The sequence below is a fragment of the Leptonychotes weddellii genome, chromosome 11, assembly GCF_054177405.1.
Source record: "Leptonychotes weddellii isolate Sample4059 chromosome 11, ASM5417740v2, whole genome shotgun sequence".
NCBI classification, from domain to species: domain Eukaryota; kingdom Metazoa; phylum Chordata; class Mammalia; order Carnivora; family Phocidae; genus Leptonychotes; species Leptonychotes weddellii.
In genome coordinates this window covers 88,500,678-88,522,620 of record NC_138379.1, presented here as the reverse complement: position 1 = coordinate 88,522,620, position 21,943 = coordinate 88,500,678, and the positions used below count along the sequence as shown (strand labels likewise).

The following is a 21,943-nucleotide window of genomic DNA, read 5'->3' as shown; positions in this document are numbered from 1 at the left end:
TGTATCATAAAAATATCCGTAAATTCCCATTTTGTTCATCATTGATAACATCTTGGCATTTGTTCTATATTTCTGGTCATCAAATTATACATAATAACTAGGGCTAAATAGGCTTAATTTTTATTTGACCAATATGATAAAAACTGTGAGGTAGAAATATGCTGATCCCTTAAAAATGTCATCTCTCCTAGCTCATCCATTATTAACCCAAGAGATTCAATCCCTAAAAATTCAGAGAATGAAGAACTATCTTAAACCACCTTCTACTTAAGAAGTGACAAGTTGGAAAAAATTGCTTAATACTAATAGGAAATACATCCTTGTGAAAATGGCTTTACTACAAGCCTCTGCAGCTGCTATTGAAAGGGTCCAGAGAAACATTAATGCCAGAGGGAGGAAAGAGACATCTGACAAGCGAATATTCTAAGTGTTAATACAAAATACTGTAGTTAATGTGAATTTCTCTTGCTTCATTTTCTCTAGGGTTTACTTTTCACATACACAAAGACATACATAGACCCAGGAAAATGCATTTTCCCACAATGGTATTTCTAAATGCTTGCCTTCCATAGCACATCCACAGTCTGTCTGTCTGCCTGCCTGCCTGTGTCTTTTCATCCATGGAGCTCTGCTTTATGCAGGGATGTGGAATTTAATTTTCTGGCTTAGAAACACTTACATAGGCACAATTCCCAATGTCCTTGGCGAAGATTTTGAGGGGAATGCTCTTCGGGTAGTCCTTCTCTTTCTCTAGATTGATGTATCTAATCAAATGCAACAACAACCCAAAACAACACTGAGTCAGATGGATTTTGCTAATGGCTTATTTTAAAATCAATCTATTTTGCTAATATCTTCAATATACTTATATTCTATGTTTTAAAAGACAGATGGAAAGACTCAGCAAAATCTGATTACATTATGGGTTGGAAGAGAATTAAATTCTCAGGACATTAGGTATGGGCATGAAAACGATTTCAAGTGAGGTTTGAGCAGCACAGTCAGGTTTAGGCACCTCTGGGTGGTGTTTTGTCTTCCAAGCTTTCCTACCTTCCCTGGACAGGCCCAGAATCTTACTGACAAGTACAGGAGTATGTACCATACTTTACTACACCAAACCAAGACAGCCTTTTACTTCTCATTTAGCTCTCAGGTAGAGTGCAAATCTTCCCTTAGGAAGGTAGCAAGGGGAGGAAGGAGGGAAGGCTTATGGAAATAAGAGAGAAACCTAAATTGACCATTTAGTCTGTATGCTCAAAGGTGAGGATAATTGATTTTTGAGGTGTTCAGCAGAAAACCTTCCATATATGGAAACCTAATACATGCTCTGAGGAAACTGTTCGCTCCAAATGGTAGGTTGGAGACGTGGAAATGGGAGAGATTACTGACTAATTTTTGTCTAGAATGATCTAACCAGACCTCAGTGTTCTCTTTCCTAGAAAGTAAGGAATACATGTACTGAAGAGAACACTGTTTACAGTAAGTAGTAGCTAGCGTACAGTTCAAACAATAGTTTATTTTGAGGATAAATGAGTAATTTCTACTAAGGAAAAGGGGAATAGTTTGGGGGCACATCTCTGCATAGAAGAATTTAATTCTTTTAACTACAGGTTGAAGATTAAGAATATGTTATACTGGAAAAAAAAATACCTCTGAAGGAGAGAGAGCCATTTGTCCTTTTGTTCTGGAGAACTACAATCAAAGAAAATAGGAGAGAAAAATTAAACACATAACACATTTATGCTAACATCTCTGAGACTATCAATCCAGATAAAGTATCAACAGCCTGTTACAGAGGGAGCGGCCCACCACTGCACTCTGGAGAATCCGCAAATGGAAAACTCCCATCAGGAAAAACTATACCGTCAGGTACAGTTCTTTTAAAACCTCCTGAATGGATCCAAGACAGGGCCATTTTCTTACCTTATGGCTCTTTTACAAGTATAACTCTTACAGTGGAATGAGTATTTGATCTGGAATCTAAACACCTGGTTCCAAAAACATATGCAAGCTACCTGATCATGAGTGAATCACTTCACATCTCTAAACTTGTTTCCACATCTGTAAAACTGGGCTAATTGTCTCAGAGTGTTTTTGTAGCTTTAAATGCCATACAAACAGAAAGTATGCTCAATTTGAGATTAGAGATTAAAGAGAAATTTGTCATGTTGATGGAAATATCTTGGCCCAGAAACCAGTTTCCTATCGGAAAAAGAAATATTTATACATATAGCAGGATTTTAATTTAGTGAATTAGTTCACAGAAAACCTATTCTTAATTACTACAATCTTCTAAGATCAATTCATTTACAACTAAATCATTATTAATAATTTTTCTGAAGTTACTGCTATGTTTAATTTTTTTAATTTTTATTTATTTATTTGAAAGAGAGAGAGAGAGAAACAGCATGAGAGGGAAGAGGGTCAGAGGGAGAAGCAGGCTCCCCACTGAGCCGGGAGCCTGATGTGGGACTTGATCCCAGGACCCTGGGATCATGACCTGAGCCAAAAGCAGTCGCTTAACCAGCTGAGCCACTCAGGCACCCCGTTTAATTCTTAAACTTGAAAATAATTCAGTGTTTATTTCTAAATGGTCTTGTTACTCACTAGCTTTTATACCATATTTCTAATCTTAACAAAGCTGGAAACCCTTGTTATTTTCTTGTTCCAGAAAAATACACTTAACAAGTATTTGCGATTTGTTTCTAAGTCTGTTGCTTAGCAATTTTCTCCATACACAACTCCCAGCATTGGGCATCTGAAAGTACACTACATCTCTTTTATCGATCATCCAATTTTCATCTTCCATAGTTCCTTACAAACTTTTAATGTATTCACCCTTCCTAAACAGAGATTTTCTAGGTTCATTTGTGTCAAATCTTGGATTTATTTAGCAAAAAACCGTGTGGAAAAATAGGTGAGTTTTCTTTGGACCTGTGAACTTTTTTCAAAGCAGCTAAAGAAAATTACCCCTTTAAAACAGTATTTTTTTTAACTTTTATTGACATGTAAGATACACAGAAAAAAACTGTATAATGCTTAAGTGGACAGCCTGAACATTTTTTCACAAACTGAACACACCCACGTGACTAAAACTCAGATTACGAAATAGAAAATCACCTCGGGAGGACTGTTTATGCTCCTTTTCAGGTACTAGTTCCCACTCTCCTGACTTCCAACAGCACAGGATAGTTATGTTTACTTTATTATAAATGTAACCAGGCAATATGTACTATTTTGTGTCTGGCTTCTTTCATTCAACACTATGTTTATGACACTTCTCCGTATTACGGCATGTGGTTTTAGATTGTTCATTCTCATTGCTGTATAGTCTTCCATTGTTTGAATACACAGCATGCATTACTTCAAAAATAATTTATGAAGTGTGTCAGGTTAACACACTGAGATTGATTTATGTAGTCTTCTTGTGTTTTCACCTTTCTACTACTCTGTGCAAGAAGAATCCAGAACTTCTCTTTCTTTAGTGATTCTTAAGGCATTTTTACCAAACTAAAAACAAAAGTACTCCAGAATCAAGGTGATCTCAGAGTTTCATTAACACCTAAGCTCATTTGGTAAGAGCAAGAAGAGGAGAAAGCAGTATATCTTAGAGAAAGAGAAAAGGCAAGGCAGACTGGAAAGAGACCCTCAAATTTGGGAGGGGATAGAGTCTGTTATCCCTGGGAGTGAGCAGGGAACCATATGTTACTCAGTTGAGATGCCTCAGGAAACAGAAAGACCCCTTAGGAAATGACTGTAAGCAGCAACCTGGGAGGCCTGTTCCTGAGTTTTTATGTCAGCAATGATACCAGCACCCCACGTGTGGCAAGGAATCAGAGTAGCTCTGAACATAAAAGACAAAGAGAAAGATAATGTCAGCAGTGACCACAACAGACTGAAGGTCACAGTCTGCCACCTGTTTGGAAGACATCACAGAAATCTGCTGGCACAATGTAGGCTCAATGTGGGTTTTCATTTGATCTATAAACAGGCTTTTCCTGCCTTTGCTGAGTTTGTAGACTAAGATTCATACTAGGTACTTAAGTTAAAATATCATTCTTCTGATTCCTCTTATAGACAGATCCTTGTCAGATTTCAGTACTTCCTGTGTATTTGAACAATGTTCTCATTTTACTGTGTCATTATCTGTAGTATCCAGGTGCAGTGCCTGCTCTTCAGGCAGATACAGATCCTAGGTTTGAGAATCAGGGTACAAGATACATGAAACTCCTGGCCATTTCTGAGATGTGACGATCTACTCCGTGTCCTAAGGGAAAGCATGAGACATTCACATTTATTATTTGCTCTTCCTCTAACTTGACACAGTTGGGAATTCCTCACTGATTCTGGCAGTTGTCAGTCTTAGATTTCAAAGCTATTAGTCTTTACATTTTTGGTTTCTTTATAGATATTGTAGTGACTGGCTAGGAGAACCTCCTTCCTGAGCTGCTAGTCTGATGGCATTTTAAACTGATCATGGCCTCGATTTTTTTTAATAGTGACGGATACATACCATTTCTGATGTTCTTCAACCCTTCCTAAAAATCCAAGCTTCCCTCTGATATAATTTTGCTTCTCGCTGAAAAACTTGTTTGCATTTTTTTTTTTTTTTGGTAGCAAAGTTCTGCTGGAATAAATTCTTAGAATTAAAAAAAATTCTTTATTTCACTTTCATTTTTGAAGGCTATTTTTGCTGGATATAGTATTCTATGTTGAAAGTTCTTTCTTTCAACACTTCAAAGATGCCATTCCACTGTCTTCTGAAATTGCCATAGTTTCTGATGAAAAAGCCACAGTGATGCACATTATTGTTCCCCCATATGTAATGTGTTGTTTTTCTCTGGCTGCTTTTACGATTTTCTCTTATCTTTGGTTTATAGCAGTTTGTCTATAACATGACTAGGGGAAATTTTCTTCATACTCCTGTTTGGGGTTCACTGAGCTTACTAAATCTGTACATTTGTATCTTTCGCTAAGCTTGGGAAATTTCCAAACTATTATTTCTTCAAATATTCTGTCCTATTCCCTCTTTCTCCTCTTCTGGAGTTCCAGTTACATGTATATTGTAACTTTTGGTATTTTCTAACAAGTCTCTGATGCATTTTGAATTAAAAAATGTCTGTTTTGGGGGTACCTGGGTGGCTTAGTCAGTTAAGCATCTGACTCTTTTAATTTTGGCTCAGGTCTCAGGGTCGTGAGATCAAGCCCTGCGTTGGGCTCTGTGCTGGGTGTGGAACCTGCTTAAGATTATCTCTCTCTCTCTTCCTCTCATATATAGATAAGTACATAAATTTAAAAAAATGCCTGTATTCTCTATTCTTCAGACTGGACAATTTGTATTGATGTATCTTCAAATTCACTGACTCTTTCCTCCTTCATTTCTATTCTGCAACTAAGGCTACACAGGGGATATATATATATATATATAAAATTTAAGATATTGCAGTTTTCAGTTCTAAAATTTTCATTTGGTTCTTTTTTATATTTTGTATTTCTCTGCTGAGAAATCTTTTCATTCATTTCAGTTGGCTTTTCCTTTTACCTAGTGAGCACAATTATAAAAGTTGGTTTAAAGTTCTTTTCTGGTAATTCCAACATGGATCATTTCAGGATTGGCCTCTGTTGATTATCTTTTCTGGTTCTTTGTATGTGAAGAAATTTTAGGTTGTATCTGGACATTATGAATATTTTGTTTTGGAGACTGAGTGCTGTTATATTTGCAGTGTTGATGTTTTTATCACAACAGATAACTAACTTGATTAGACTCAACAGCACTTTGGTTCAGGTCTTTTAGCCTTCACTTCAGGTTGCTTTGAGTCTGCTCCATGCATGTCAGCAATCAGTCAGACACGTAGGTAGAATCCATATACAAAATCTGGGGTTTCCCTCCTCTGATACGATACTTTTTGAGATTTCCTCCCTCACTTTCCCGTGGCTGTGGCTGACTCAGACTCTGTAGTCTGGTTGTTTGGCCAGAAAGATTGGGGGTTTCTGTCAGCTTAGTTGCCCTGCACCATGATATGACTGTAGCCTGCCCTTGGGCCAATGCCTTAAACATAGGAATCTCACCCCCTGCTGGTGCCTCCTTCCAAGTTTCAATTCCTCTCCAAAATCTGCCAACTTGTGTTCGCTTTGCAGATCCTTTAGGTGGTTGTTGTTTGTATTTTGCTCAGAGTTTACAGTTGTTATCTGTAGGGTGGTCAGTCTGTTAAGGCCTCACTCTGCCATACCAGGGCCAGAACTCTTCAAAGCAACTTTTTTCTTAAAATAATCTTTTAATTTTGAAATAAGTTTAGGCTTTCAGGAAAGTTGCTAATAGTACAGAGTCCTTGGATACCTTTCACCTTTTAGTTTCCTAAAGTTATCCTCTTACAATGGCACACCTGTCAAACTAAGAAACCAATATTGGTACATTACTGTTAACCGCATTCTTGACTCTTCAGATTTTGCCAGTTTTTCCGTTAATGTCCTTTTTCTGTCAGAGGACCCAACCCAGGATAACACATTGTATTCAGTTATCATGTCTCCTTAATGATTGGTCTAGGGCAGTTTCTATGTCTTTTCCTGTTTTGTTCTTTTTTTTTTTTTAACCATGATAATCCGGAGAAGTGCTGGTCAGTTTAACCTATAGAATATCCCTCAGTTTGTGGTTGTTTGAAGTTTCTCTCATGTTTGTCTGGGGCTCTGGGTTTGAGGACGAATAACACAAAGGTGAACTACTCTTCTCATCACATTCTATTGAGGGGTACATGGCATCATTAGTGATGTTAATTAACCTTAATCATTTGGTTAAAGTACTATACTTTTTGAAGAATACATTTGTATAAAACTTGTTTCCACATTTTCACTTTTTCTTAAGACAAATTTCATGGAAACTCCTTAATTAAAGACAACATGTATGGGGTGCCTCAGGTGGCTCAGTCGGTTAAGCATCTGACTCCTGATTTCAGCTCATGTCATTATCTCAGGGTTGTGAGATCAAGTCCTGCATCAGGCTCTACAGTCAGCAGGGAGTCTACTTGAGGATTCTCTCTTTCCCTCACCACACTTCCCCTCCTGCCATTCTTCCTCTTAAAAAAAAAAAAAAGAGCATGTGGTTTTGCCCCTTCCTAGGTATTACTTCCTTTCACCTGTAACTCCAAGGAGATCAAGCAACAGAAAATGATAGAGAAATCTATCATGGAAAACAACATATGCAGGGAATGATACAAACATATGTTTCTTCCAAGTAAGTTCTTAAAATCTTGTGGTAGGCCAATAATGCATAAAAGAATTTAATGACATGCCTGTTTTTATTAAAAGATTAACAGCTTGGAAAATTCTAGTTATCTGGCTTTAGAATGATGCCTGAGGTGTCTGGTGGTAGTGGGGAGAGAACAAACCAAAAGAAAAATGTGTGCCTGTGAACTCCAACTCTTTAAGTGTAAAACAAACTCTGGACTTGAGAGTGCAGCTATTCAAAATCACAAGTGTGAATTTTGATATGCTCACCCTGACCTGAGAAGTGCCAATTTAGCATGTTCAGGACAAGAGTACAAAGATTATTTATATATTCTCCAACCCTACCCCAGTCAAGGGGTGAGTCTTAGGAAACTGACTTTCACTTCCTGAGTCATAAATTTGCTTTTGATGGTCACATCTTTATGCCAAATCAGAACCTGATGTTCAGTTCAGGCACTCCATTATTTCATGGTATTAACTTTATTTCTATAATTAAAAACTATTTCTTTAGAAAATTGGGAATATAGGGGTGACGGGTAGCTCAGTTGGTTAAGCATCCGACTCTTGATTTTGGCTCAGATCATGATCTCAGAGTCCTGGGATGGAGCCCTACCCTGGGGTCCATGCTCAACAGGGAGTCTGCTTGGGAGTCTCTCTCTCCCTCTCTCTCTGCTCCTCCCGCAGCTTGCTCTCTCTCTCAAATAAGTGAATAAAAAATCTTAAAAAAAAAAGAAAATTTGGGAGTATAAAACAGTTATTCAAACTTAACTGGACTGTTTCATAAAATTTTTCAGTAAAAGTCTATCACAGTGGGTTGAAAAGACCAATTCGAAAGCTCACTATGTAAAACAGTAAGTGAACACGAAGGAAGGGGAGGCTGGAGAGCGGCGGCCCCAGAGCTCTGACCACTCCATTCCTTTTCCACAGGCCCTAGGTGCTTCAGTAGAGCCCCTTTAAAAATTACTGGTCATACCAAGATAAACGACTCCAAGGTTCTCAATATTTACCATTACTCTCCACACACTTTAATAAGAAGCTCTTGGGGAGAAATAAGGCCTACAAGTGTCTTTATTGGGGGTATGGTCAAAAGATGAGTTACTGACTTCAGAATAACTCAATCAGAATAAAATATTTTCCTTAAAAAAAAAATCAGAACAAAATTTGATTAACATTTTTCTTTCCATACTAGAAATTACCTAGTTGACTGTATTTTACATGTCAATACAGGAGAAGCTATGGTTCTTACCTGAAAGTGGCCACAAAGTTCACTGTGGGCCAGCCTAAGACAAAGGATTTCACGGCATTGGTGTGGCCTTCTCCCACTTCATCCACACAACTTGCTGTCCACATGTCACTTAATTTTATTTTATTTTTTATCTTAAAGTTGTTGTTATATCTAGAAAGATAAAAACCAGACAGGACTTCTTGTTATTTTGTTTCTTAAATTTTATGAGAGCTTCTGTACTTGTGATAAGAGGACAGTTTCTACTAATCATGGACAAAGAATGTCTTATTCATTGTTTGTAACTTCAGTGCCTACCACAGGAAACTATAAGCCAGTCGGTTACCTTTGGCCCGAAAAGGTCTTTGAAACATTTGGTGTATTAGTCCTCATGCCTGTGTTTATGGGCAGCAAACAGCCATAAACTGCCTACTTTGTTTTTCTATGTTGAGCATTGCATTTGGATCAAAAATCTAATTTTAAATTTACTGCTATTCTAAAAAATTCATTTATTATTTATAACCTGCCTACTCCAAAAAAATTTGAGTGGCTGAACAAAAGATTAAAGTACACATTATTTATAGAAGTATTTATAAAATTTTCACCTTAGGAGAGATAGATGCACTTAAAAATATTATCTGGAATTAATTAGGGGAATTTTCAATGTATTTCCAACTGAATGGTTACAAGATTTTCTAGTCTTTACAAGCAAAGTTTAGTTTAAATTTCCTTTCTTAAGAATTTTTTCATATCATTTTTGCATATATTCTGACTAAAATTAAAAAACTATAGCCTAAAAACAGACCCTAACCTAAACTGGAAAAAAAAAAAAAAAAAAAAGAAGCAGGAAGTACTATATCTAAGTGGAGTTAACATACTTAATATTTATCTCCAAGGACCCAGAAGGTGATCTACTTTAAGTTGGCAATGAAATTGCTTTTTGACAACTTCTACCTAATCTCCTTTAGAACCTGACATTGAAACCACCATTATCTCTTGATCTAAATTCATAGATTTAATGCTCATCATGGACCCGAGAGTTAGTTAATTAGAAGGCACTGGGAAAGATAAAGAGAATGCTCACAGAAACTTGCATACTTCCTACCATTCAGAACCATTTGTGGAAATAGAAAAAGCTAACATGAAATCAAAGATACTTCATATGGCAGTATTCCTAAAACTCCTTCATGGAATATTTAAAGGCAGAACTCTTCAGTTAGGATTTATAAAATGAAAAAGGATCTTGCAGGAACTACACAAGAAGGATAGTCTGGATTCAAAGCTTCATTTATACTTCCTGTAGGGCACACTTAATGTAAGTGTAATAGGAAAGAGCCTTGTAGCATAATGATGTCTATGTTTCATTTCAATATTTTTCATCCTGTTGCTACGAATCTTTAGATTTTTAAAAAATGAAACAGACTCAATTGAAGATAAAATCTTATTTTTTATTTTCTTGCTAAAAAATCTTATTTTTTGATAGTGCCTATTTAGGTAATATAAAACTGAAACTACAAATCGTTTGGAAAGAAAGGTATGTTCCCCTTTCTCTTTTTACACAGTTTGTGTTTCCTAATGCAGGTCTCTCTCTATACCAGATACTTCAGATACCAGGTGGGAACTTATCACATTTACTGCCTTGGAAAAAAATCATTGCAATGATTCTTTCCCTAGATCAATAAAGTGTCAAGATTATCCACCTCCTGCTACAAGAAGTTAATCTAAAAGTGTAAATAATCACTTCCATTCTATTGGCTAATATTTACTGAGAACTTCTCATGTGCCAGTCAGTCATTGTGGTAAACACTTTACACACATTATTTAGTTTAATCCTCACTTTATAGATAAAGAAATGGAGCCATGGCGAGATTTAGCTAAGTAACTTGCCAGAAGTCAAATAGCTTAACTAGAACAGCTAGAATCTGAACTTGAACAGTGTTGACTTCTGAACTTATTTAATGCTCTTAACTACTATGGATCTATAAAAAGCCCTGGATATTGTTGGTCTTATAAAGCATCTGGATGGAAGTATCTTACCATGAAGTTCCCTTCAGCTTTTCTATTTTCAGCCTTTTTTTTTTTTTTTTAAGTTTTATTTATTTGAGTAATCTCTACACCCAACGTGGGGCTCGAACTCCTGACCCTGGAGATCAAGAGTTGGATGCTCTTCTGACTGAGCCAGCCAGGCGCCCCCAGTCTTACTTTTTTCTCCCTCTGTACCTACAAGGCTTTGTGATAAGACTGTTTACTATGGAGGTGGAGAGGAATCTCATAAACACTTATGTCCACAAAGATAAATGGAGTAGCTTCAAAGTACTTAAAACCAGTATTAAATAAAATTTTACATTTAGTCCTGGTGTCATAGTGTCTCTTCATATTTTTCACACTCAATTTCCAATAGTATTATACTATTCTAATTGAAATTTAAAAGTATGAATCTAATGTGAACTGGCTGAAAAAAACAAAATAACAACCCCAAAAGTAATTCTTTATTTCCACAGTGTAGTCCCTTACTACAGATTTTTTTTTTTTAAAGATTTTATTTATTTATTCATGAGAGACAGAGAGAGAGGCAGAGGGAGAAGCAGGCTCCCAAGGAGCAGGGAGCCCGATGCGGGACTCGATCCCAGGACCCTGGGATCATGACCTGAGCCGAAGGCAGACGCCCAATGACTGAGCCACCCAGGCGTCCCTACAGATTTGTTAAGATGAGAGATCTATTTCCCTATTTTCCTGTGTTCCAATCTTTATACTGGAAGGAATCCCAGTGAATTGCTGAAATACACAGGATTCTAGGGAGATTTCCCTCCATTCGAAGATGGAGATGTTTTACTAAGTATGTTTGGAGTAGAGGACCTGGTGTCTGATGGTAATTCTACTGATATTGAATAAATAACCACAACTTTTTTTTCTCTGCATCTTACTGACATAAATAGATCTCGTCATTATTTCCCTGCTTGCTCAGGAAATAACAATCTGAGAAAAGTGGAGGCTTGAGAAGGTGTGAGGTCACTACAGTCACTTCCTCTCAGTAAATTCCACATGGCTGCTCTACAGTTATGGATGGAATAGTGACTTCTTTCTACATACTTTCACGTTTTCAAACGTTATCTTAAAAGATGAAAAGCCATAATTCTATTGGAAAAATATCTTTTTATTTAGCTTTCTAATGAATATCAAAAGTGGTCACAAAGGTCCCTTTCAGTTTTAATACTTATTCTAATGACGTATGGAAAAGAAGGACAATAAACTCAACAGAATTTAGGTAAACGCTGTTAACATTCAGCACAAAGTGAATAAAATACTTTGGCCAATAAAAGGAAAAAATTAAAAACCCTTTGTGCTAGTTCACTCACTAAAATCCACTTGGTTTCACTAAGTAAATATGGGGCAGCTGGTAATTAGTTATCTCACTGGAATTTATTTCTATACCATCAACCTATGGACTGAAAGCAGTTTCTAAAGGGAGCCTGAAGATGAGCTGAAGTAATATCGAACTTAACGTGAATTTGTTCACCAAGTACATGATTAAGCACTAATATCATTTCAACAAATTAATGATCAAGGGTACAACCCAATCGTACATCAAAGGGTGAGAAGTGACAGGGAAGACATAGGTTTAGTATTACAGGGGACTAGTTCTTCTTGGTTGCTGTTTATTTCAGGGAAAACATAAGGTTCTTATTAAGAAGCATCTGTGAATGTATCAAATGTTATCTATTAGAATGACCATATAATGATAAATTCTTGGCAACATTTTTGCAAGGTGGCAGTATTCAATAATAATGATTACTTTCTCAAATCTATATGTCCTCTTCATCTCAAGAGTCTTGGGCTTATGCCCACCTACTCCCCAAATTAACTTAGATCACTCACACTTTTTAATATCCACAATAAATGTAGAAAGTTCTTAAAATAATCTTTCATGAACTGACTCTCTTAAATAAAAACAGAATTCAATCAACTGTTAATAGATTTTGTCATACATTTAAGTAGACACAGAGTTCTTTCAAAAGCAGTATGTGAGGGCGCCTGGGTGGCTCAGTCGTTAAGTATCTGCCTTTGGCTCAGGTCATGATCCCAGGGTCCTGGGATCAAGTCCCACATCAGGCTCCCTGCTCAGCGCGAAGCCTGCTTCTCCCTCTCCCACTCCTCCTGCTTGTGTTCCCTCTCTCACTGTCTCTCTATCTCTGTTGAAAAATAAATAAAATCTTAAAAAAAAAAAAAAAAGCAGTATGTGAAAAAAATGGTGTTCGCCTTATGTGAGAAAGGGACAGTCAAAATAAAGTCAGCTCTACAGGTAAATGATAGGCCTAGATTTGACATATTTTTAAAACAGCAATTTTCTAGTGGTAAAGAAACTATATAAAAGGTTTTCCAGCAAAACACTATATGGGTTACATAAAACCACTTAGACATTAGCAAAAACCAGAACAATAAATGACAGGTAAGAAAACAAAAGTTTTCTACTCTAAATATTATCATAATTGTTAAGGAAAAAGCATCTAAAAAAGGTGAAGAAAATATTTTCCTACATAAGAACTGAATACATATTACAAGTAAATAGTCTCTAAGGTCCTAAAGTCCAGGAAATGGATTATTAAAATAAGTTTTTGTTGTTTGCTTATCTACCTGCAGGCTGAGCACAAAAACTAGGCACATAATGGGTACAATGGGGGAAGAGTACCAAGGGCCAGCCACTGGAAATAAGGCCTAGATTAAAACCCCAGCTCAGCCATTTCCTATTATATACCTTTGGACAAACCTCCCTGAGTCTCAGTATTCATTATCTAAAACAACTCTTGTCTTGGAGGATTGTTAGGAAAATGTAATAAGATCTTTGTGATTCTCTTATCATAATACCAAGCATACAGAACCCATCCAGTACATTTTAAGTAAAGAAATGGCAACCAATCTACATTAAAAAATGATTTGTTCCTCTATCAATAGCATATAGCTTTAAATGGACTTAGTACAAAGGCTTGGAGGGAAAGAATTTTCTTTCTCTATATTCTTTATAACATTAAATCTACTTCCAAAACTACATTGTAGGCATTACTTATATTCAAAACATGTTTTAAGCTTTGCCTGATTTTGAGTTGCGTTCCATTGTGGTTGGAAAAGATACGTGGTAAGATTTCAATCTTACTAGTTTTGTTAAGACTTGAGATATCACGTCACACTGTCAGAATGGCTATAAAAAAAAAAAAAGAACCCCAAAAACAAAGCAAACAAAAAAAAAAGCCAAAAAGACAACAAATATTGGTAAGGACATGGAGAAATTGGAGCCCTTGTACACTGTTGGGGAATGTAAAATGGGGCAGCCACTATGGAAAACAATATGGAGGTTTTTCAAAAAATTAGAAACAGAAATATTATATGATCCAGAAATCCCACTTCTGGGTATTTATCAAAGAACTGAAATCAGGATCTTGAAGAGATACTAACACTCAAGTTCAGCGCGGCACTATTTACAATAGCCAAGGTGTGGAAACAACCTAAATGTCCACTGATAAGTGAATGGATAAAAAAAATGTGGTCTATACATACAACAGAATATTACTCAGCCTTAGAAAAGATGGAAACCCTTCAATATGCAATAACCTGGATTAACCTGGAGGATGTTATGCTAACGAAATACACCAGTCACAGAAGGACAAACACTGCGTGATTCCACTTATATGAGGTATCTAAAATAGTCAAACTTATAAAATCAGAGTGGAATGTTGGTTGCCAAGGGCTAGGGGAGGGAGAAAATGAGGAATTGCTAATAAACGAGCATTAAGTTTCAGTTATGCCAGACGAATATATTCTAGAGATGTTAACTAATAGGCACGGTGTTGTATGTATGTTAGTTAACACTACTGGATTGTACACTTAAAGATTTGTTAAGAGGGTAAACCTCAGGGCGCCTGGGTGGCTCAGTCGTTAAGCGTCTGCCTTCGGCTCAGGTCGTGATCCCGGGGTCCTGGGATCGAGCCCCGCATCGGGCTCCCTGCTTCGCGGGAAGCCTGCTTCTCCCTCTCTCACTTCCTCTGCTTGTGTTCCCTCTCTCACTGTGTCTCTCTCTGTCAAATAAATAAATAAATAAATCTTTAAAAAAAAAAAAAAAGAGGGTAAACCTCATGTTAAGTGTTCTTACCATAATGGAAAAAAAAGACATTTTTTTTTTCCTAAGGAAAAAACCTAACACATTCTGAAACCATTTTCTTATTTTTATCTTTGCCTTTAAGTTTTAAAAAATGTATCAATGGTTCACTAAGCATTCTATACAGTTTCTTACTAGTTAAGTATTTAGTTAGATCCTTTACTCATCGCATAAGAAAGACTATAATGCTATAAAAGCAAACAAAAACTTTCTATGGAAGAATTTTCTATGAAATCCATAAGAAAAGGAGTAACAGAGACAGCAGACTCTGAAGTAAGATGGACCTATGTTCAAATGTGGGCTACTAATTACTACCTTTGGGATCTCGGTAAAGTAATTTAACTTCTGAGTATCAATTTCTTCTGTAAAAAGAGACAAATAATATCTGCCTGATAGAACGGTTATGTAGGTTAAAGTCTCTAGAAAAATACCTAACATACAATAAGATCTAAATAAATGTGAGGTCTCTACTGTTACTAAAATCATATTAATAGTGTTATTAAATTATATTACAATCCCTTTGAATAAAATCCCAACTCCTTATCACAGCCGTTGTTGCACCCGGTCTCCGAGATGGCCCCCAACGGTCCTCGCTTCCTGATATTCGCACCCCTCGCACAGCTGTCTTCCATGCTGCACTAAGGCTGGTCTGTGTGGCCAATAGCATATGTCAGAAATGACAGTATGCCACCTCCAAAATTAGGTTATGAAGGGCTGTGGCTTCTATTTGGGGTGTTCTCTCGCTTGCCTACATCTATCTCACACTCCTGGATCTTCCACTTCAGAGGAAGCAATACCATGTCATGAGCAGCCCTCTGGAGACACCCCCACGGAGAGGAACTACAGGGTCTGGCCAACAGCCAGGGAGGAACTGAGGCCTGCCAGCGTCCACACAAGTGAGGGGGGAGGTCAACAGCTTGACTGCAACCTCATGAGGACCTGTGAGCCAGAACCACCAGCAAAACCACTCCTCAGTCTGAGATTCCTCAGTCTGAGATGAGTGTTCCTGAGTATGAGATGTCTGTAGTTATAAACTGTGGTTTTGGGGTAATTTGTTACATGGGAATAGATAATACAGCTGACAAGGTCCTGATAACCTGATCCTTGTCTATTTCTCCAACCTCAATTCATATTGTCCTTCTGCTCCTTATGCTCCCGTTATAGAGGCTTTCCTTTGGCTCCTTCAAAGGGCCAAGCTTTTCCCACCACCTTTGGGTCTGCTCTTCCCTCTGCCTAGAATGCTCATCCTCCTAATATCTGAATGGCTGGTTGCTTTTCAGCCTTCAATGATTTTCTTTTTCCTGACTATACCTACTTAACATATATCCCATATTTTACTTCACCCTGTACTCAATTTTCTTCATAGCACTAATCACAATCTGTAATTTCTCCCACACGTTAGGATAAAAGTGCCAAAAAAGCAGAGACCATACCCATCACATTCTGTACTGTGTCCCCTATACGTATTCAGAACAGGGCACAGAGTGGGACCTAAATGAACACTCACTGAATGAATAAACAATTAAAACTTTCTTTTTGCAAAAATAAAATAAAACAAAACTATAAAGCTCACTTCAGATATTAGTTATGGTAAGAGAGGCCTGACATTCTTTACAGTAAGCACTGACTAGAAAGGTTATCTTTGTTAGTGGGAATGCAATTTTATAATGATAACTGGGAGAGGTTTACAGTACACTTACTTGATTTTGGCCACAACAAACAGATCGTTGAACAGGAAAAGATGCCGCTCCTGCCTCTGCAGACCTCGTTTGAGCTCTACCCGGCCATCAATTAGCAGAGTCCTACTGGAACACACAAATGAGGAGAGAAATGTACATGTGTCCACACTGGCAGCAGGACTTTCCCTGGAACAGATCAAACACCACAGATCTTTAGTCAAATGATCAAATATAGGATTGAGCTCTATAAAATTATAGCTTCTGGTTGGTCAAGAAATATACAGCTCTCTGTCTTTTTAATGCAATGGCATAGTTTCCTAATTGGTCCCTCAGTCTTTCTCTACACAGTGGTCTTTTACATCTCATTATGAAATTTTTCAAACATGATGCAAAATTTTAAGTTTTATAATAAACCCATTTATACCCCAACCTGGATTTTACCATGAAAATTTTACTGTATTCGCTTTATTATATATATATCCAATTATCTATCCTTCTATCTATTCGATAATCCATTCCACTTTCAGCATTTCAGTGTAAACTGTATACAGCAGTACATTTCTCCTTAAATACTTCGGCATGAACATCATTAACTAAAGTTCAGTATTTACTTATAATTTAAAGAAATGAGTGTACAATGAAATGCAGAGATCTTAGGTATATATTCACTGAGTTTTCACAAATGTATTCACCCGCACGGTTTAAAACTTTATCAAGTTAGGAAGATCATCATCACAGCAAAGTATTCCCTCTTGTCCCTTCTCAGTTGGATATTTTAGCTGAAGATGGCTTCTATGTACTGACCTCTGGGTTGTTTATTTCTTCACTGCAGGCTGAGACCATCAGCTCAAAAGTATACCGGCACCAAACTTACCTTTTTACCCGCCCAATTATTTTAAAAATCGCCCCCATTTGTAGCTTGACTGCTTTGCATGTGTCACATAACTACACCCGATCTCTGCTAGCCTTGATAAGACAGAGCAGTGATGGTAAGACTCCAAGTCACTGCTGCCCATCAGAGTTCTCTTCCCTGCTGTGCTATTGAACTAGCTCCCCGAGATGTGTAAGCTCCAGGGACCCCCTCTCCAATCTTCCTCACCTCAGGAGTTCCCTTGCCCTTCTCCCCTTCTGGATGGTGGTCCTTTGACCACAAGCCTCAAGACAGTCTCATGCCATAAGGGACTTCCTTTCTCCTGCAACCCTGCCCAATGATAGCTTTTTCTTTGTTCAGTCCCTAAATCCCTCAAATTCCTTACAATAGTCAATCCCCACCCTGTCACCCTCAAGCCAACCACTCTTCTTTTTCTCCACTGAAGACTAGTTTTGCCTGTTCTACGATTTCACATAAACTGAGCCGTCATATGCACTTCTTTGTGGAAGCTATTTTTTAGTCAGCTTTTATCAGTAATCCATTCCTTTATGCTGCTGAATACTATTCCACTGCATAAATCTATCAAAGTTTGTTTATTCATTCTCCTATTGATGGGCTGGGCTCTTTCCAGTTTTTAGCTATTACGAATAAAACTGCTATTAAACACTGTACTGGTCTTTTTGTGACCCATGTTTTAATTTCTCTTGAAGAAAATCTAAGAATGGAACTGTTGGGTCACAGAGTAGGTAGATGTTTAATTTTAGAAAAAACTGACAGTTAGCTTTCCAAAGTGGTTGTTATCAATTTTTATTCCCAACAGTATTGCAGGGGAGTGCCAGACACTCGACAGCCTTACCAACACTTGATGTTGTCAGTCCTTTAAATTTTGGCCATTCCAGTGGGTATACAGTAACGTCTCATTACAATTTTAGTTTGCACTTCTCTGATGACTAATGACGTTGAACACTCATGTTCTTTTTGGTTGTTTGTATATTTTCATTTCTGAATCATCTTAAAATCTTTTGCCAATGTAGAAAAACTGGGTTATATATCTTTTTATTACTGAGTTATAGGAATTTTTTTATATATCTTGGATACTCGCATCCTTTGTCAGATATGTTTTACAAATAGTTTTTCTTTGCTGCCTGTATACTTTCTTGTGTTTTTGATGAAGTTTTTAAGTTTTGATGGAGTCTAATTTATCATTTCTGTTGACCGAAGAAATCTTCACCCACCTCCAAGTCAAAGAAGATATTCTCTAATGTTTTTCACTAAAATCTGTATAATTTTAGTTTTTACATCTAGGTATATGATCTCTCTCAAATTAACTGCAGCTTATGGCATAAGGCAGGGGCTAGGGTTCATTTTGCCTTTCTATATGGATACCATATTACTCAGCACCATGTGCACGGAAGACTTTCTCTTCCTCAATGGATTGCTTTGGCACCTTTGTTAAAATTATATAAGTATTAAGCATGGGTCTATTTCTGGGCTTTCTCTTCTGTTCCACTGATCTGTTTGTTAATTCTTATGCTAGATACACATTGTCTTCTAATTTTACCTTTACAGTAAATCATGAAATCAGGTAGTATATATCTACCAACTTTTTCTTGTTTGAGGCTGCTTTGGATAGTCTAAGTCTTTTGTATTTCCATATACATTTCAGCGATTAATAAAGATGAACACAAGAGAAAAAGGCTATTGTGGCAGGGGAAGAAGAGATGACCTCAGTTTCAAATATACTTTGTTTGAAATTATCAGTGGACTAGGTGGTATGGAGAAACCAGCCAGGCAGCTAGCACTTAGAAGAGATGTCAGAATGAGATGTAGATCTGGTGATCATCCAAAGACAGGTGCATATATGCTATGGGAATGGCTGAAACTGCATAGGGAAGGAGCACAGAATATGAGAAAAAGGCAGAAAACACCTCCCTGAGAAAAGATGTGATTTGAAGTGGTGAGGAAAAGAGAATCTGTGAGCAAGGTGGAGGCTGCTGAAATTGGTAGAGGGGTAACAAGTTGAAGCCTGAAAAGATGTCTGGGAAAAAAATCAGTTGGTCTTTAAGACCTTCAAGAAAATAGTTCCAGGAGATTGGTGAGGTTCTGCAGAACGTGAATGGCCTGGAGCTTGAGGAACTAAGGAATGAGAAAGGAAGAACTGAAGTCTGGTTCTGGTTATTTTTTAGCAGCTTAGCACTACAAGGTCACTTTAAAAGGAAAGGCAGGAAAAGGAGAGAAACAATTAGCCCTGAAGGTGGGTGTTATTACCCCTCATTTTGCAGATTTGGAAGCTGATGTTCAGAGCAGTTAAAATACACAGCTACTAAGTGAGAGAGATTTACAAGTAAGTATGGTTTCAAAACATGTACTTAAAAAAATTCCATGTAGCCTTTCAAAAGGACAAGCATTTCATTCATATTGACTCATCCCTCATCCACCCAAGGTAACTGAACTTACTAGTTTAGGACTTAATGGGAGTGGGGGAAGAAGTGGGTTCATCCAAGCTTTTTTGCCAAGCAGTGTGACACGGTGACTTATTTGGCTGCCTCAGTTTCCGCATCTGTAAAGGCAGCTGGACTGGAAGATCTTGAAACAGTTTTTATAATCTGTATACCAGACTAAGTATAAAAACATGTACTCAAAAGGTGGAATTAATATTACTGATGAGAAGGAAACAGATAATGGATATGGTTAGCAAGCAACCCTAACCTACAGTTTATAAATACAGAGATAAGCATAGTTGAGAGTCACCTCAGGGAAACAAGTCAGAGTTGAAATAAAATAAAAACCAAGAGACATAATAACAAAAATAGCAATAAGAACTGAAAAATGTTTATTAGTCTAATGGAGCTCAAAGAACAAGAATTTGTCAGAGTCTCCATCAAAGTACAGGGTATAAGAGGCCATGTCCTGTCATCCCAAGTACCTGGTTCAGGTGATAGCCACAAAAAGCGGAGATTCTCGGTTATCCATGTTTCTTGGGTTGGAACATTATGGGTCACAGGGTCTGTTCTCCCTTGGGTATACTACACAACTGAAGGCTCTCTGAGATAATATCTGAGTGGTCAGCCATCTGTTCTCTGTTACAATTATCCTCAAAGTGTGGTCCCCAACAAGCAGCATCAGCATCAACTGGTAACTTCTTACAAATGCAAATTCTGAGGACCACCACAGACTTAAGGAATCAGAAACTTGGGAGGGCTGGCTCAGCATTCTGTATTTTAACAAGCTCTTCAGATAATTCTAATGCACGCTGAAGTCTGAGAACCACTGCTGTCCAAAAACTCTGTAACACCTTTTGGCTCTAACATTCTAAGAGTCTACAACTCTGTATTCGAAGTATTAGTGGCATATATTTCTACTTCAGGTAAGGTGAACTTCTGAGAGCCGTTCCATCATTTCCTGTAGTTTTGAGGCTACAGTTAACTCTCTGAGGAAGTGAAAGCCATTATGCTCACTAAATACTAATTAAGCACATACTGTGTGTAATTTAAAGAGATGTATAAATGGGGAACAAAGACAGTAAACCAATCAGAGTCCTTGGAAAGAAAAGGGAAAGGGAGTTTCTCTGTTTAATAGTGCAGATTGGAATTAGGCAATGAGAAAAGGCCCATCATAGAGAAAAATCATTTCTATTTCAAATTCTTTTGGGATGGGGAGTGGGAGGAGGCATAATGGCATCTTTTATTATGTAGTAATTTTCAAATTTATAGAAAAAAAGAACAAAATTTCACTTGCTGTTATGAAAATTGAGCAAGGACAAGGCTAGCAAGCAGTGAATAGATGAAGGAATGGTTAACACATAGCATTTTACACAGCTTTAGTTTCTCCATCTCCAGACAGAAAAGCTTTGCAAGGAGAAAGGTCATGTTTTGCATTTTGGTTTTAAGTTCAATAAGTAACTGCTTTTTAATTATAATTATAAACCATCAGATAGGGGTGCCTGGGTGGCTCAGTCACTTAAGTGTCTGCCTTTGGCTCAAGTCATGATCTCAGGGTCCTGGGTCGAGCCCCATGTTGGGCTCCCTGCTCGGTGGGAGCCTGCTTCTCCCTCTCCCTCTGCCTGCCCCTCCCCCGGCTTATGCTCTCTCTCTCTCTCTCTCAAATAAATAATTAAAAAAAAAATAAACCATCAGATAGCAGTATAGTTTAAATTAGGGATCCTTAAACTATTACTCAAAGTTTGCGACCATAAATAGTTTAGGCTTTGTGGGCCATATGGCCTCCGCTGTCAACTTAGTCAGCTACCTAAATGAACACGTGTGGCTATGAGCCAATCAAAACTTTATTTGCAAAAACAGGCTGCTTGTCTGGGCCATAGTTTGATGACTCCTGGTTTAAACAATAGTTCTAAATCATTTAAATGCTCATAAATAAAGACTAATCTGAAACAATTAGGGAATTAGAATTGTTTGTTTGTTTGTTTGGGGTTAGTGTAGGCCAAAATTTAATTAGGTTATTGTTTAAAAAAAAATGTTTTGCATTTTAAAGCAACTCCAAAGGATTTTCATACATAATAACTCACTTTCCACCTCACAACACTTTCAAATAAGTAGATGGTAGTATGGGGGAGAATCCAAAATGAAGTTAAAATATTTTTCTTTTTCATTGTGGATTTATCAATATACATGTCGGCAGTCTGTCATTTTGAAGATCCACATATAAGTATGGCAAGAGATACCTCACGACTTTAGCAAGCTAAGCACTGGTTAAAAAAAATACAACCAACATTCATGCAGTAGTCTGGAGTAAAGATAAACATCTCAGTACTCACATAATTTAAAATGAAAAAAATCTGTCCT

General features: G+C 37.3%; 1 protein-coding gene across 1 annotated transcript in view; it reads right to left on the bottom strand.

Moving 5' to 3' along the window:
* The window catches only part of ARHGAP20 (Rho GTPase activating protein 20), a 124,184-nt gene that overhangs the window by 32,140 nt on the left and 70,101 nt on the right, over positions 1-21,943 (bottom strand). Inside the window, exons 3-6 of the mRNA XM_081797366.1 lie at positions 16,292-16,456; positions 8,468-8,617; positions 1,651-1,692; positions 680-764 (exon numbers count right to left, since the gene is read on the bottom strand). Of these exons, the coding sequence (XP_081653492.1) occupies positions 680-764; positions 1,651-1,692; positions 8,468-8,617; positions 16,292-16,456 (442 nt within the window). The remainder of the gene's footprint in view (positions 1-679; positions 765-1,650; positions 1,693-8,467; positions 8,618-16,291; positions 16,457-21,943) is intronic.